The sequence below is a fragment of the Saccopteryx leptura genome, chromosome 6 (assembly GCF_036850995.1).
Source record: "Saccopteryx leptura isolate mSacLep1 chromosome 6, mSacLep1_pri_phased_curated, whole genome shotgun sequence".
NCBI lineage: Eukaryota > Metazoa > Chordata > Mammalia > Chiroptera > Emballonuridae > Saccopteryx > Saccopteryx leptura.
In genome coordinates, this window is record NC_089508.1 from 47,013,315 (window position 1) to 47,031,598 (window position 18,284).

Here is an 18,284-nt window from a genome sequence, read left to right on the forward strand (position 1 = left end):
TTGTAAATACAGAATAGGCAGAATATTTTATTTAACCTGGATTGTGTTTTAGCCAGATGGGTGGCTGAGTGATTATAAAGATTGCCCATGGAATTTGAGCTGGGGTAAGAGGGAAAAGAGGATCTGAGGCAGGTTACTGATAGTGAAAAGTGGTAGGATTGTAGGTCCTGGAGGGTTCCAGTTATGTACTAGACTGAGTGACCTAGTGAGATGGAGGAAGTATGGGGGTGACTGGTGAGCGATGCTAGACATTGAGATTTTGGAGGAGTTTGCAGTAATTGGTAGGTAGAGGCCTGTAGTGGGACCATAGAGTGAAGGGTTAAGATGAGGTTGAAGAAGTATCACTGGAGTCTATAGAGAAGGTCAAGTAGCATCTATGGGGATAATAAAATCACCAAGGATTATGACAGGAGTAGTATGGGAGAAAGTGACAGTGTGATAGAAGATAAAATGTTTATGTGATGAGGGGGAGTGACCATAGCTGAGGTGGTAGATGACTCCAACAAGACAGAGTGGTGAGTGGAATAATCTGATGATATGTGATATAAGTGGTAGAAGTTTAGGTGGCAGAGGGGAAGGTAACTGACTGGGAATGGCAGTGAGGAGACAACGGAAAATAAAATAAAATAGGAAGAGGTGGCAATCTTCAAAAAAGCACTTCAAGAAAATTTCTCAGAACAGAAGGATTCAGGCTTCCAATTAAAAAGAGTCCATTGAGCATCGCCCCCTGGTGGGCGTGCCGGGTGCATCCTGGTGGGGCGCATGCGGGAGTCTGTCTGACTGCCTCCCCGTTTCCAGCTTCAGAAAAAGAGTCCATTAAGTCCCAGCATAGTGGATGAATGAGGAACCACACCAAAGCATCTCATTTTGAAAGTTAAGAATATTGGGGACAACAATTATTCTCAAAGCTTCCAGAAAGAAAAAAATAAGTTTACAGTTAAAGAATCAAGAATCAGAATGGGATTGGACTTCTCAGTTGCAGCCCTGGAAACTGAAGAAGATGGAGCAAGCCTTTCAAAACGCCCGGGAGAAATGACTTAAACCTCAAATTCTCTGGGAAGACAACTGAAGTTACTTATGAAAGTAGAATAAAGATACTTTGAGAAGTGCAAATTTGTAAAAAATGTGTATTCCATGTATCTTTTTGTAGGAAGTTGTTAAGAGAATGGGAGCAAGGGGACGAATCAGCCAGGAAGCTCTGGGTACCAGGCCAATGGAACTAATACAAGAGAGAGAATAAGAGCTCCCCAGGGTGATGATGAGTGAGTCTCAGGATGAAAGTTGTGTACCAGGTCAACTAGCAAAAGTTCATAATGGAAATTTCTGCAGAAAAGACTCCAAGAAGAGGAAATAGCTAGTAATTCTGATATATTTGAAATATTAAGAGGGTTAGACAATTGTACAAGAATTTAGGAATAAGTTAGTAAGAAATCTATACAAAAATAAAAATGATAGGTATAAAAAACCCCAAAACGATAGGTATAATTATATTGAAAAAAAGGTTCAAAAAAAGAAAAGTGTTCATTTTGTACTGTATGGCTCATTTGTAAGTAGTATTTACTGACTCATAACAATGTAAATATTGACTCTTGATTTAATAAAAATTAGAACTATATTGGGAAAAATGAGGGAATAGAAATGAGTATATTTTTGGAGTGGGATTTTGGAAAAGAGCTAATTATCATCTTCACATTGGGAAGTTAGTAGATAAGATGAACACTTACAAATAATTATGAAATAAGAGTATGAGAAAATAATTTAGAAACTTGGAGGTAAATACAAAAGTTAAAAGTAGTTGTTCCTTGGAGGTAGAAGGTAGAGAAACTTTTTTTTTTTTTCCTTAATGTGCCTATAGAGTGATTTGTCTCTTTAAAGATTACGTTTGATTTTAAAAAAGCTAAGCCAGAAACAGTACACAGATATATACACATTTAAAATATATAAAAGTTGTATGGTAGATTTGTATTTTCTTCCCTACTACTCAGAAGAAGATGTCATAGATTTTTCGTATGTTATGTTCTCAAGTATAACTTATTTGATACTCCTTCTTAATTCTTCTCTTATCTTGAATAGAATAGACTTTTCATGACTTCTCTAACTGCCTGCATTTTCCCAACTGTGTTCCTTACAAAGAATTTTTCTTTAAATACAGTAGAGCATAAAAGGGTGTAGGACAATTTAGAGAACATGAAGTTTATGTTGAGTTACACAAACTTAACTCCTCCTCTCTCCCAACTCCTTTATCTGTTTCAGAACATAGGGCAGTCATGGAAGCTGCTTTTGTGTATGGGACCACATACCAATTTGTCTTAACCACAGAAGTTGCCCTTTTGGAAAGTATCGGGTATGTATAAGAGACATATGTCAACAATTTTAAGTTGACTTATTTCACATTCGTTATTTATCATTTCCATTATACTCTCACAGCGTGAACTTGTCTAAGAGGAATTGTAAGCAGATGTGAACATGTAAGTGAAGCTTGAAATCTCTTCATTACTATCATCTGCTGTACTGACAACTGAAAATGAATTTAAATATGTAGAAGTGATGTTAGACTACGGTGAGTGAAGACAATATGGATAAGCCAGAAGATGTGGTCTTAGGAGTGGGCAAGGGTATTTTAGAAGTAGATCTCCCCCAGTGATGAGATAGGTAATCAAATGACAGCTTTCATACTTAAACTCTAGAAATTCTTTCTGAGAGTTCTGCAAGTTATTTTGTCATAATTTTAAATATTTTTAAATGCAGTTTTAAACAGAATGTTTTAGATAATTTTTTGTTTTTTTGTCTACTTCCTAGCTTACAATTTTAGGTAGAAGCCTTTTGACTGTTGTCTGGCCAACGTAGAGTTAAAGTTTTTCTTTACTTTAGTATTTAGGGACACAAGAAATAACCAGTGCATTTTAAAGACTTTAAGTTTGGCTTTAAAATGCTCTTCAGGAAAACTAACCCAAAGCAAGCCAAATGGTGATCGCATGACCTTTTTATATCATGCAAGTTTTTAATGAGTTCTCATACTGACGTCTCAGAAAATAGTGATTATTTGATATACCACACACAATTAATTAAATCCCAGACATTTTACAACTCTGTAAATTTAGAAGTTAGTGCATAGAAAACTGATAAAGTTAAATGATTTGGGGTGCGGGATTGGCAGAAAAGTTTCTACAAAGAGAAGTTATGTTTTTATTTCTCTGTCTGATAGCCAGCATTCCTTTTCTATTAGTCTCTTCTTATTAAACTATCATTCTGCTGGCTCCCTCATTAATGAGTTAAATAAAACTTTGATGCATGTTTACTATTCATATAAGAATTAAGGTGTTTGTTTTTTTTAAACAATTTGAGAGTTATGCTGACAATACCATAAAGCTTTACTATTAGTAGTGATTGAATATCGAGATACAGTAAGTTGTCATTTAGCCAGCTTTTTTGCTACTTCTAACTGCCATTTTCCCATTCCGGAATGGGGGAAGCCTTGTTGTTCTCCACCCCACAGTGATTCTGTGGTGGCCCCCCAGTTTCTTAGGGTTAGTTGTTTGTAATTTCTCTTGTGTTGCCAGCTTGTTTTTCACGTAATGAATAATTGCAAATAATGGTGACATTCTTAAAACACAAGAGGTGGTTATTTATTGACAGGGGATATATAGGTCTTATCATTTACTTAACAAATCATGTTCAGCAAGATATACTATATATATATATTTTATCCTGATTTATGACTAAACACAATTATGTTCTGGAAGGGTATTTGCTTTTCTCCACTCTTAGAATGGGAATTACAAAAATGTAAGTTATTCTGGTTTTTTTGTATACTTTTGAGTATATGATATATTGGAACTCTTTGAATTCACATTTATTCATGGATAACCAGAGGGTGAGGAGTCATGCCTGGACCTGATTTGACAGGAGAAAGGACTGTGGACTCAGAATACAGTGGTCCTGAGGCATTACTTCTGGATGAAGTAGCTGCTATCACTTGGATTGTCTCCTAATGGGGGAGAGGCAAATGCCTTTTTTTCTTTCATGTGTTCATTCTTTCATTTAACAGATATTTATTGAATACCTTCTGTGTGCTAGACAGTAGTCTAGTTGCTGAGTGGATGAGACTGGTATATTAATTGTTATATAATGTTGAGTCTTAGTATGCTTGAAATTGTATGTCGGTTAAGAAAGGTATATATCAGGGGTCCCCAAACTACGGCCCGCGGGCCGCATGCGGCCCCCTGAGGCCATTTATCCAGCCCCTGCCACACTTCTGGAAGGGGCACCTCTTTCATTGGTGGTCAGTGAGAGGAGCACATTGACCATCTCATTAGCCAAAAGCAGGCCCATAGTTCCCATTGAAATACTGGTTAGTTTGTTGATTTAAATTGACTTGTTATTTATTTATTTATTTATTTATTTTTTTGTTCTTCATTTTAAATATTGTATTTGTTCCCGTTTTGTTTTGTTTTTTTTTACTTTAAAATAAGATATGTGCAGTGTGCATAGGGATTTGTTCATAGTTTTTTTTATAGTCCGGCCCTCCAGTGGTCTGAGGGACAGTGAACTGGCCCCCTCCCTGTGTACAAAGTTTGGGGACCCCTGGTATATATTGACAGGTAGTAAAAGAGGTAGCATGCCTTAGAGACACTAGTACTTTCTGCTGCTGCCTCCCTATATTTTCTTCTTAAATAATCTATGTATAGGCCACAAAGGATGTTACCCTCACCTCATGCATATCACATTCAGTTAAATCAGAGGCAGTCACCTGACCTAGGGCCAACCAGTCCATTGGTTTCCTGAGCAAATGAGATCTCCTGTCCCAGAAATTTAGAATTGGGCATAGAAAAATATTATACAGTGTTGTGGCTCTCTTGCTTACAAGAATGTTTTGCCCACGTAGAAGTAAAACAGAGAGAGTTGCCTTTGTAGAGTTGGAAGATAAAGAGTATTAATGGCAAGCCTGACCGGGCGGTGGCACAGTGGATAGAGCGTCAGACTGGGATGTGGAGGACCCAGATTCGAGACCCCGAGGTCACCAGCTTGAGTGCGGGCTCATCTGGTTTGAGCAAAGCTAACCAGCTTGGGCCCAAGGTCGCTGGCTCAAGCAAGGGGTTATTTGGTCTGCTGTAGCCCCAGGGTCAAGGCACATATGAGAAAGCCATCAATGAACAACTAAAGTGACGCAACGAAAAACTAATGATTGATGCTTCTCATCTCTCTTTGTTCCTGTCTGTCTGTCCCTATCTATCTCTCTCTCTGACTCTCTCTCTGTTTCTATTAAAAAAAAAGTATTAATGGCAAAACGAAAGTGTCCAAACTCTTGCTCTCCAGATCTCTGCATTTTCTCTCTGATCCGATCACCTTTGTTTTCCTTGTATTCTATGAGATACTCTTCTAAACTTCCAATAAGTGTTTCTCCCCCAATCCCCTTTTTGATGAGATCGACGTGTTCAGGGTGGTATGACCTTAGACTCCCCCAAACCCCTTTTTGGTGTCTAGTATCTATAACCAAATGATCCCTGATTAAATAACTTCCCAACATTATTGTTTCAGTTATGATATGAGTTCCAACCTCAGCTAGGTCCTCCTACTCTTAGCACTTTCCTTTTAATATGTAACTATTTAGGGTCCCCCTTAGAAACTTATGTACTTGGTGCCTTGGTTATACTGTTCTTTTTGTCTGAAATACTCATGTGTTTTATCTTCTTGGAGAAGTCTTTCTCTCCCTTGCTGTTTTTAATCTCTGTGATGATCTTCTTGAACCTTTCTATTTCTCTCCTTTCCAACTTGAGGCAGAATTAAATATTTCTTTGTTTCTCATAGCATTTTGTATATTACAGCACTTATAAACTACATTTTAGTTGTTTTTATTAGATGTATCTGCTTTAGTTTAAGCCCCCCATGGAAATGAATTGTCTTATTCATCTTAGTCTTTTGTATTTTAGCACAGGGCCTGATATACAGTGGGTATTAAGTAAATCTTTGTGTTCATTTCTTTAATCATTTAATCTATTAGAAATTGCTTTATAATTGAGTTTTAAATCAGTGTATCATCAGCCAATAAGTAGAATGATATGATTCCTACTCCTTCCCAGCCAATGAACAGGTGGAACCTTGGAGCTCAGTTTATGCATGCACCAAGAATTAAAATAACATTTTAAAAATAAAAATTTGCAGTGTTTTGCCAAACCCTACTAATTCCATATGGAGATTTAAAAAAAATCTATTTTAATTTTGTCAAATCTTGCCCACTATAAGTTTATCTTTGAATTCTCATATTGAAGGGAATGCCAAACTCAAATTATAAGCCATAGTTGCTGAGTTTTGTAATATTTCAGTTACAAACTAACAAACTCCCACGAAGTATCACATGGTTTCTATCTTAAGGCATGTGTTGGCTGGAGTTTATTCAAAACAGATTTGGGTTTAAATTAAATCTAGAAAATTTGTGTTACAAAGCTTTATTTAGCATATCTCTAGAAAAGAACTATATTTGAAGATAATCTTATTGTCCTTAAGGTGACAGCTTTTTATTTATTTTTTTAAAATTATGTACACCTGCTTATAACCTAATTCAGAAGCTACCATATAAAAGAATTCAGAAAAAAGTTTGCTTATCCAACCTTGGCTTGTTAAAAATATTATGGTTATTTTTCTTTTTTATTATATCTTTAGTTTAGATGCATTTTATTTTAAGGTTATACTCTCTAAGACTTTTACTAAAACATTAATTCAAAAGCATGAGACTTAAAGAGATTTATTATGTCTTTGAACTTCAAGTGGGTCTGTCCCTGATTTTTAATTTTCAGCTTGGAAGATTTACAGTATGCACATCTCTACTTTTTTCATTGTAAACCAGTCTTGGACTTGGCCCAGCAATGTAGAAGAACACTAATGGGACAGCCATTGACTACACTGAACATCCATCGCTTTATTAAGTCAATGGAAGCACCACTGCTGGTATTTCTTATTTTAATATATTAGATAATTCATACATTGAATGTATTGGTTTAATTCACAGATACGTATTTTACTTAGATGAGCTATATCTTTTCTCTTGAACATATGTCTTGAATTTAGGGGGATTCAGAAATATTTCCTTATTAAAGGTAGAAGAGACAATAAACTGTTCATAAAATAATCATTTAACGCTTCAAAGTATTGTTGTATTGAAACCGAAATATAGCCTTGTGTAGTGTGGTAGTTAAAATGAACTGTGACCACTCTGGGATCACAAAGACCATATCATGGTCAAGAAAAGACCTTTTATAAATGTTTTGATCACTATTTTAAAAGTTGGTAAATATTGGAAGTGTAGCATTTCTGGTGTTCCTCTTTTCTTAGTATTAGACTGGAAGAATTTTTTAGACTTAGTAGGTGTTGGTGATCAGCAGACTTTTCTCTGAAAATTTGAAGCATGGTCCTGAGCATGTGCAGAACCTTAAGGAGGCCTTTTCACTCAGCATATCTGTTCTAAGTAAAAATGGTTCATGTGTATTATAAATAATTCAAACAGTGCAGCAAAATATAAAGAAAAATATGTTTAAAGCGACCATATCCCATCACTCAGAAATGAACTGTTACATGACCATCACACCGATCACCTTTGCACCCATGAGATACTTACAAATAGAAGGATGAATGGGTTAATGTATATATTATATTGCATATGCTACTTTATATCTATTAAGAAGTATTATATATCATCTTATTTGAATTTAATAGGAAAAAAACGTGAAACTAGAGGGATTATGGATAAATAATTTCTTCATCATTACGCTTAGGAAATATTGTTGTAAAATGATTATGAAAAACATTAGGAAATTAAATCATTATTTTTTAAAACTGTTTAAGATAGTGTTGACTCATTCCTTGCTGTGAAAAATGAGAACATTAACTTCAGACATTTATTTCCATCCCAATTTCTCTTACCCTGCTGATTGTTAGTTTTGTGTGGTTTTTATATTATTAAGGTTTATAATATTTGTATTTTATTCTGTAACCATAATTCCCTCTTTTTAAAAAGCGTTTCTTTTGCATTTAAATAGATTCAGAGCTCACCAGCCCCAATTTTACTGGCTTCATTCCTGAGTTCTTTATTTTGAGTCCGTTTTTGTTTGATTTCAAACAGTTTTTTTTAAAAAGCGGTGTATAAGGCCTTCTCCTTTCCCTTCACATGGGAGAGGAGCATTTATCTTATTTCCATGGGGAGAACACCCTATATTGCCTTTGCTTTGAGCTCCCATTTCAGCCTAGAGACCCCAAAGAGAGCCCCGTTCATGGTACAGTTCTTCACTGTTTCTTTCCAGCCTCATTTCCTTTTTTTTTTTTTTTTTTTTCAATATTGAGATACTATTAAGAACTCTCAGGATTTTGTCTATTTACCAGTACTCTTTTGCCACGGGGTGGGGGCAGGATTAGGTTCAGTCCAAGCTTTACTAAAAATCTGTTTCTTCTTTGGCTACAGCCTTCTAACTTGAAGTTTTGCCCCTTTTCTAAGATTTCTGCTCATGAATTTTCTCTTGCTGTTCTAAAAATACTATTTATTATTATAATTTTTTTTTAGATGGGTAAGATCAGGAGATTCTCTGATCTTAATTCACTTTGTTATATTTACCAGGAATTACATAATTGTAGTTTTGAAATCAGTGCTTGGTTGGAGAGCCAAGCTGAGAATCTAAACCTTGGTGTCAGCCTGGAAAGGCTTGGCAGTTCGAGAAGCACAGGATAGCGGACTCAGAGTTACTCACGATTCCCAGAAAAGGACTCCCCGTCTTCTGCTGGGAGATAGAGGTCTCTCTGCTAGAATTCTGGGAACTGGGTTGGAAGAAGGCTGGAGAGTATCTCAGCATTTAGTTACTTAATTCCCCCGCTTTGGCATGCTAGTCACACTCTCAGCTGTTCCTTCATTCCCCCCCAGGTTTCTCCTGGTATGAGGGAGGGACAGTTGCCTATGCTCATGGAGTTGGGGAGGGGAATCTAGGAATCTAACTGCTTCTCCAAAACTTTTACCTATTCCTCCTTTTTAAAGAGCCTTCCTGCCTCCTTCCTCCTCCATTATTTTTTCCTCAATTCCAGAGATACCAAGCACTGACTGTTCCTGAGCAATTTTAGGATTCTGCAGTTAAAATTGAATTGTTTGTTAGCTTTCCTGCATGGCTTAAAGTTTTGTTTTGTAGTGTCAGTTACTTTTCTTCAGCATCCAAAATTTTGCTGCCTTTTCTCTTTTCATTTCTTTACTTATGTATGTTTATCTGTTCTAAAAAAAAAATCCTACTGCTGTTGTTTTCTTGGGATTTCTGAAAGGAGTTAAATTAGATGTGTGTATTCAAGCTGCTGTCTTAACTCAGATGTTCCTTATTGTTCTGTGTCATATGTTAAATTCTTATATGAAAAAATGTATTCCTTAGTTGTCTGTTTTATTTCGTTTGAAATATCTCATCAGTACCACACGCTTTTTTTGTTTAAAAAATTTTTTTTATTATATATCCTTATTTCTTATGATTGTAATTTCATATATTTCTTTTTTATTTTTTTTATTTCTTTTTTTAAGATAAGAGTAGGGGAGATAGTGAGGCAGACTCCCACATAAACCCTGACTTGGATCTACCCAGCAAGACCATCTGGGGCCATGCTTGAGTACTGAGCTATTTTTAGCGCCGAAGCTGACACACTTAGACCAGTCAAGCCATCCTCAGTGCCCAGGGTCATGCTTGAACCAATCAAGCCACTGGCTGCGGGAGAGAGGGATGGGGGAGAGGGAAGAGGGAGAAGCAGGTGGTCGCTTCTCCTGTGTGCCCTGACCAGGAATCAAACTTGGGAGGTTCATACACAGGGCCGACACTCTATTTACTGAGCCACTGGCCAAGGCCTATAACTTCTTATAATATTTGTTAGTTTTGTAATGCTTAAACTATATAAGTACACTGGAAGCATTAAACATAGAAATTATGTGATCATTTCTGGGAATGCTGGATTTATTTAAAAGACCTGTTCTATTTCTTATGACTTTATTAATAAAAATTAGCAGGGTTTAAATCCAAATGTTGAAACATTATCTTTTTTTTTTCTTTTCTTTTAATGAAGACTGAAGTTGCTGAAGATCCTCAACAGGTTTCAACTGTTCATCTCCAACTAGGATTACCACTCGTTTTTATCGTTAGTCAACAAGCTACGTATGAAGCTGACAGAAGAACAGCAGAATGGGTTGCTTGGCGTCTTCTGGGAAAAGCAGGAGTTCTGCTCTTGTTAAGGTATCTTAAACATGAACTTTTCACTGTGTTTAGCAAAATACTAATTTTTCCTCATATTTAAATGTAATCTGTTCACTTGTAAATAAACTCAAATCTGTGATTGATTCTAATATTGTTAGAACAAATTGCTGAGCTGAAGTCTGTAATTATTAGCTTGATTAAAATTTAGACCTTAAATTTTTTTTTCCAAATGAAGATACAGATTACAGTAGAGACCAGGAAGTCTGGTCTGTATTTATGTGTACAGTGTCTGACTCACAAAATTGTAATCTTTTTATATAAATCTTTTTTAGTATGAGAATTTACAGTTTTTTTAGATTGACATCCTGGATGACTGTTATCCTTCAGATTAGCAACATAAAACATTTATTTCATTTTGAAAAAGGGACTCTTTGGAAGTGGACATTCCTCAGCAAGCTAATGTGGTCTTCAAAAGAGAAGAGGTTAGTCATGTTGTATATGGGTCTACAGTGTCTGCTTATTTAAAGAAAGTTAATATGTGTGGTCAGTCCTAAAATAATATATTCTAATTATAGAAAAATTCTATAAATTGCCACTATTCAAACATAATTGCTATTAACACTTTGGTGTGGTTTTTCATTTGTTAATTTTTCTGTTTTCCCATATTCACACATATACATATATTTAAGAAAATTAGGATCATACTGTATATCTTACTTTTTACTTAAAATTATATTTACCATAATTACTTATTATTGTGTTATGATGCCTGCTTTTTTTTTTTTTTGTGACAGAGAGGGACAGATAGGGACAGACAGGAAGGAGAGAAATGAGAAGCATCAGTTCTTCATTGTGGCTCCTTAAGCTCCTTACTTGTTCATTGATTGCTTTCTCATATGTGCCTTTGCCTGGGGGCTATAGCCGAGTGAGTGACCCCTTGCTCAAGCCAGGGACCTTTAAGCTCAAGCCAGCAACCATGGGGTCACATCTATGATCCTGCGCTCAAGTTGGTGATCCTGCACTCAAGCTAGATGAGCCCATGCTCGAGCTGGCAACCTTGGGGTTTTGAACCTGGGTCCTCTGCATCCCAGTCTGATGCTCTATCCACTGTGCCACCACTTGGTCAGGCAATGCCAGCTTTTTATACAGTTTTGAACATCACTGATTCTTTCTTTTGGCTAAAGTTTTAGAAGTGAAATTTGTCAAAGGGAATGGGTATTTTGTTTTTAACTGTTTTTTGTACATGTGTGTATTTTTCCAAAGTGAGAACTGGGGAGGCAGACAGACTCCCGCATGCACCCGACCAGGATCCAACCGGCATGCCCATCAGGGGGCGTTGCCCTGTTGCAACTGGAGTCATTTTAGTACCTGAGGCAGAGGCCATGGAGCCATCCTCAGTGCCTGGGCCAACTTTGCTCCAGTGGAGCCTTGGCTGTGGGAGGGGAAGAGAGAGATAGAAAGAAAGAAGAGGGGGAAGAGTGGAGAAGCAGTGGGCACTTCTTCTGTGTGCCCTGACTGGTAATCAAACCGGGTCTTCTACACGCTGGGCTGATGCTCTACCAATTGGCCATGGCCAAAGGAAATGAATATTTTTAAGGCTCTTAAAATACATTGTGAAATTGCCCACTAGAAGGGTTATATTTTACAAAGTGTTCCCCCCAATAAGTACCTACCTAGCACCGTACATAGTTATTACAATATAATTGACTGCATTCCTTTTGCTGTACTTTACATCCCGGGACTATTTTGTAACTACCAATCCGTAGTTTTAAACCCCTCCCCTTCAGCCCCCCTCCCCTCTGGCAAGCGAGACTTTCAGTTCCTCTTTTTTTGCCATCTTTTTGGTAGTATACACTATCTTTATTAAAGTGTGCTTTGGGTATTTTCATAGTGACTGTAGAGTAAATTTCCATTTTTTGTTTTATTTTAAAATTGAAGTTTAAATGTTTAGCTTCATTTTAGTGTCAATAAGTAAAATATTTTTATATTAAAATACTTTATTATATTTTAGTTATATTTTTTAAAATTATTTGTAGGGAATGCCAGTGGAATTTTTGGTGTTACATGATGTCGATTTAGTAATATCCCATGTTGAAAATAATACGCACATTGAGGAAATACAAGAAGATAAAGATGATGACATGGAAGGTCCCGACATGGGTAATATGTTTTGTGATGCTCACCCCACCCATCCCTGCCCAGCATCCATTAGTTCAGTGAAGTTTCAATAAATTAACTTTCTCATAGAATGTATTCACATTCAAAAATCACATTTTGTCAAATTAATTAGGTGAAACAATGTGAGGATGCTGTATTTTGTTGAGTCGGATAGCTTTCATGGTGACATGTCAGGCTTCTCGCTCTCCACATCTGTACCTTATCTTCTAGATCAGTTCTTTCAGCTCTGCTGTGCTTGAAAACTGACCCAGGAGCCACACAGGATGTTTTATTTTTATTATTCCTATTAGGAAGTAGAATTCTAACAAACATAGATTGTAAACAAGTCTGATTAGTAATGAAGGGAGTAAATTTCAGTAGCATTTTAATACTTCTTAACATGTTATTTCTATTTCTTATTGCTTACATTTTTTTTTTCTTTTTCTTTTTTTTTTTTTTTTCTTTCTGAAGCTGGAAACGGGGAGAGACAGTCAGACAGACTCCCGCATGCGCCCGACCAGGATCCACCCGGCACGCCCTTCAAGGGCGATGCTCTGCCCACCAGGGGGCGATGCTCTGCCCCTCCGGGGCGTCGCTCTGCCGCGACCAGAGCCACTCTAGCGCCTGGGGCAGAGGCCAAGGAGCCATCCCCAGCGCCCGGGCCATCTTTGCTCCAATGGAGCCTTGGCTGCGGGAGGGGAAGAGAGAGACAGAGAGGAAGAAGGGGGTGGGGGGTGGAGAAGCAAATGGGCGCTTCTCCTATGTGCCCTGGCCGGGAATCGAACCCAGGTCCCCCGCACGCCAGGCCGACGCTCTACCGCTGAGCCAACCGGCCAGGGCCTTATTGCTTACATTTTTAAAGTACTTTTTAAGGCTATTCTCCTTCACATTATTTACTTTAATTGTTACCCTCTGAGTTTGCTGATGTCACCTTCATCTTGTAGCTAAAGAATCTTTGTTTTAGCAGAGAAAATGATATGTTCAAAGTCACACAAGTGTCATGTGGTGGAGCCTGGATTAGAATGACCATTCTGATTTGAGACCTTATTTATGAGCATTATCTTTCCTGATACTTTTTTCATAACATCAGTCCTATTCTATAATTGCTCATTTACTTTTCTCTCTTCTTCACTAGCCTGTATAATCTCTAAGGCAGGGATTATGTCTTGTTCATTCTTGTATCTCAGTTAGTATATACATGAATGTTTTATGTAGTACTATTATCATGAGCCCCAGGAAGGAAGTAATTTTCTTTTTTTTTTTTTACAGAGACAGAGAGTCAGAAAGAGGGATGGACAGGGACAGACAGACAGGAACGGAGAGATGAGAAGCATCAATCATTAGTTTTTCGCTGCGCGTTGCGACATCTAGCTGTTCATTGATTGCTCTCTCATATGTGCCTTGACCATGGGGCTACAGCAGACTGAGTAACCCCTTGTTTGAGCCAGCGACCTTGGGTCCAAGCTTGTGAGCTTTGCTCAAACCAGATGAGCCCATGCTCAAGCTGGCCACCTCGGGGTCTTGAACCTGGGTCCTCTGCATCCCAGTCCGACACTCTATCTACTGCGCCACCTCCTGGTCAGGCAATTTTCATATTTTTAATGAGATCCATCATTATTATGATGATCCAAATCTATATTATAAATTTAATAAAGGCTGAGCTTTAAATGTTACCAGTAACCAGTTTCTTAGTTTGAGCCATGCTCTTGATTTTTTTTTCTTATATACAGAGGTTAGAATTGATGTAGTTTAAGCTGGAATTTTTTTCCATAGTATCATCATTCCATAGATGGACCTGTGTTCTGGTCTCTTGCTCCCTGCTGTATTCTTATCATGGTTCTTGTATTCCAGTCTTCAGAGTCAGGGGGATCACCTTGTGTCAGTCTCATAGGATTTCTTTCCTCAGTAGGAGTCAGCCTGTTTCACGATTTCCTTGTTTTCATCTCATCCCCCATTGCCTCCCGACTCTATGGCCTCAGTTTGCCCAATGGTGTTGCCTTCTCTTTCTTCCAGCTCTCTTTTTGCCTTCTTTCTCCAGCCTAGTTCTGGTATTTCTTTTATAGCTTGGCCTTTTGTTTTTTGGTTTGTTGTGATTTTTTTTAAACTTTCTATGTCTGTAATTCCTATTGTCCCATAATATGTATGATATGTCCATATACATAATTTCCACCACTTGTTTCATTCCCATTTATGTAGAGAAAAATAGAGAGTTAGAAAAGAGTTTGTTACCACTCAAGTAGAAAACAAAGAAAAATGTTCTTCAGAAAAAATGTACAAAGGATGAATCAGAATAAAATGGACTGAGCTCTACAAAAGGACAATATAAAAAATAATTAAACATATATGGCTTAAAGGGGTGTGCATGTATTGATGGATAGGTGAAAGGTATAGCTGAGGACTGAGTGAATTTACAAGTGAGGATATCATATTAAGAGAGACCAGAAAAGAGAGCAGGGAAGTGTTAGAACAAGATAGAGAAGAAGGATGGATTGGGAAATAAAGGAACGGCAGAAAAATGAAAAAAAATGCCTACAAGGTGGGGCTAAAGTAGGTTTACAGTTGTGAGTACATGAAACACAGAGGTTATTCTTATTTTACTATTTATTTATTGTATTATTTTCCATGTGACAACTATAAACCTACCTTTGCTTCACCCTGTAGTAAATAAGAAAGTAGGCCTTTATCAATTTGAGTATTGAGGCCAAAACTTTTAGTGTCATGGACTGTGGCATTTAAAAGCACCTTAAAGTTAATGTCATGGAACTCTTAATGTTTCATGGATTTGAACACTGAGGTCCAGAGAGTTATGTGATTGACTAGCATCATGCAATTGAAAATTTCTGGCATTTTATTCTGAATACTGAAATTTAGATCTGGTATTTTATTTCATAGTATTAGAAGTCATAGGGAAAATAATACTTCTCTGACTGTATTGTCATCCTCACTTGCTCCCTTCCTTTTTACTGTGTTACTACCGAGAATTACGAACTTACTGTGAAGTAGACAGGATAATATAACAAATCTCCTGGTATCCATTACCTGGCCTCAACTACCATCAACCCATGGCTCTCCTGTTCCAATCACTGCAACCCCTTATTATTTTGTAGCAAATACCAAATATATAATTTCACCCATTAATATTTTCCTGTATATTTCAGAGCTATAAGGATTCCCTCGTCCTTTTTTTTCTTAAGGGTTCCTCTTTTAAAACTAGCATAATTATTGTTATTACTAAATCTAAAATAATGGAAAATAATGGTAATTTTTAGTACCATCAGATATCTAGTTTGCATTTGTAATTGTCATGCTTTCATGCCATTGTGCCTTTGCACATGCTGTTCCGTTTGTTCTGTATGCCTCCACTGCCTTCACTTACTTCCCACCTAAGTTTTATTTTCTTAGTACTCAGCTAGTGTCAACTCTTCTAGGGAAGCTTTGAATCTATACAAACTTCTAACAATATTTATAGTCAAAACATGTTTTTTACTACACACATGGATGGATGGATAAATGGATAGATTAGTTGTTTGTCTATCTAAACTAATGAGAAGTTTTTATATATTCAGAATCCACCATAACTTGATGCATTTAGGATGAAATCCAAAATTTTTGGTTCATATGGTCTCTTATGATCCAGACACTGCCAGCCTAGAGTTTTCTCATACCATTTATTTCTTCAGCTCATCTTTTTTTTAGTTGGTTTTGCCTTCCTTCTGTTCCTAGTGTATGCTAAGCTCTTTTATGTCTCTGAGCCCTTGCATATGGCATTCTTTTTGCCTCAGATGTTCTTTCCTTGATTCTCTACCTAGAAGACTTTGTATTTCCTGATCTAACTCTCTGTTATAATCTCTCACTGTATCCTTTTTCCTTTCTTAAACTGATAACAATTTATAATTATATATTTTTTCAATGATCAGGCTGCAGTGTAACCTTTCTGTTAGATAGGAGCTCCATGTGGACAGGGACTATATATGTTTTGTTTACTACTTTGCCTAGTCTATCACAGTGCTTATCATGTAGTGGAAGCTAAATAAACACCAAACCTTTTTGAATTATAAATTAATATTTTATTAGAAACAAAATATATTCATATCATTTCTAGATAAGTTTAAATAAATGCTTCTGGACTTGATGAAATCTTCACAGTTTTTGAGTCAGGAATCATCTCAAGTCATTTAGGATAGGAAGATAGGCAAGTAGAAAGTTTACTAAACATCATACATTTTTTTTTTATAATAATTTAATTTTTTTAATGGGGTGACATCAATAAATCAGGATACATATATTCAAAGATAACAAGTCCAGGTTATCTTGTCGTTCAATTATGTTGCATACCCATCACCCAAAGTCAGATTGTCCTCTGTCGCCTTCTATCTAGTTTTCTTTATGCCCCTCCCCCTCCCTCTTTCCCTCTCCCATTCCCCCCTCCCCCCTGTAACCACCACACTCTTATCAATGTCTCTTAGTTTCACTTTTATGTCCCACCTACGTATGGAATAATGCAGTTCCTGTTTTTTTCTGATTTACTTACTTTGCTTCGTATCATGTTATCAAGATCCCACCATTTTGCTGTAAATGTTCCGATGTCATCATTTCTTATGGCTGAGTAGTATTCCATAGTGTATATGTGCCACATCTTCTTTATCCAGTCATCTATTGACGGGCTTTTTGGTTGTTTCCATGTCCTGGCCACTGTGAACAATGCTGCAATAAACATGGGGCTGCATGTGTCTTTACATATCAATGTTTCTGAGTTTTTGGGGTATATACCCAGTAGAGGGATTGCTGGGTCATAAGATAGTTCTATTTTCAGTTTTTTGAGGAACCACCATACTTTCTTCCATAATGGTTGTACTACTTTACATTCCCACCAACAGTGTATGAGGGTTCCTTTTTCTCCACAGCCTCTCCAACATTTGCTATTACCTGTCTTGCTAATAATAGCTAATCGAACAGGTGTGAGGTGGTATCTCATTGCCGTTTTGATGTGCATTTCTCTAATAGCTAAAGAAGATGAGCATCTTTTCATATATCTGTTGGCCATTTGTATTTCTTCCTGGGAGAAGTGTCTGTTCATATCCTCTTCCCATTTTTTTATTGGATTGTTTGTTTGTTTGTTGTTGAGTTTTATGAGTTCTTTGTATATTTTGGATATTAGGCCCTTATCTGAGCTGTTGTTTGAAAATATCATGTCCCATTTAGTTGGCTTTCTGTTTATTTTGTTATCAGTTTCTCTTGCTGAGCAAAAACTTCTTAGTCTGAAAACATCATACATTTTTAACTAATAAAATAGTGTAAATTGAAACATTTTTATAAAGTACCAAATTTTCATATGCTTACCTGGAAAAGAGCTTAAATACTTTTAATTATATGTTTAGATATACTTTAATTTCTCTTCAGATGCTTTAGAAGTTCAAGATGATGAAGTGGCAGAAAGTGTTTACAGAGAGAGGAAGAGACAGTTACCTTTGGAATTGACAGTGGAATTAACAGAAGAAACATTTAATGCAACAGTAATGACTTCTGACAGCATAGTGCTTTTCTATGCTGGTTGTGAGTATGAATCTTTGGAGGAGACTATTACAAATGAGGACATTTAAAGTAGGCACATTTTATTTTTACAATCTATACAGTGCACTCTAAGATGGCATAGCTTTCTTATGTCCTAGGTAGACTGCACATAATGAAACATTTACTTCTAGCTGATTCTGGAGCTGTCAAACTGATTATGTATATCTGACTGACAAATTGAAGGTAAATGATTAAACTAGATGTTCAGCTTATTAATTTCAGAAAATTATTGTGATTCAAGCTAATGATTTTAATATATTAACAGTACAGATTTATAGTAAATATACTGCTTTTATCTTCAAATAATATTCCTTGTAGTATGAAGGCAGAAAATTAGTTGCATTTGAAACCTTCTTA

The 18,284-nt window shown here is 36.6% G+C and overlaps 1 protein-coding gene across 2 annotated transcripts in view; it reads left to right on the forward strand.

Annotated features, from left to right (window-relative positions):
* Positions 1-18,284, forward strand: part of TXNDC16 (thioredoxin domain containing 16) — a 91,452-nt gene that overhangs the window by 28,475 nt on the left and 44,693 nt on the right. For both annotated transcript variants that reach the window (XM_066342112.1, XM_066342111.1), the window contains 6 exons: positions 2,254-2,344; positions 6,795-6,945; positions 10,072-10,238; positions 10,624-10,681; positions 12,236-12,359; positions 17,757-17,909. In XM_066342112.1, coding sequence (XP_066198209.1) covers positions 2,254-2,344; positions 6,795-6,945; positions 10,072-10,238; positions 10,624-10,681; positions 12,236-12,359; positions 17,757-17,909 — 744 coding nt within the window. The remainder of the gene's footprint in view (positions 1-2,253; positions 2,345-6,794; positions 6,946-10,071; positions 10,239-10,623; positions 10,682-12,235; positions 12,360-17,756; positions 17,910-18,284) is intronic.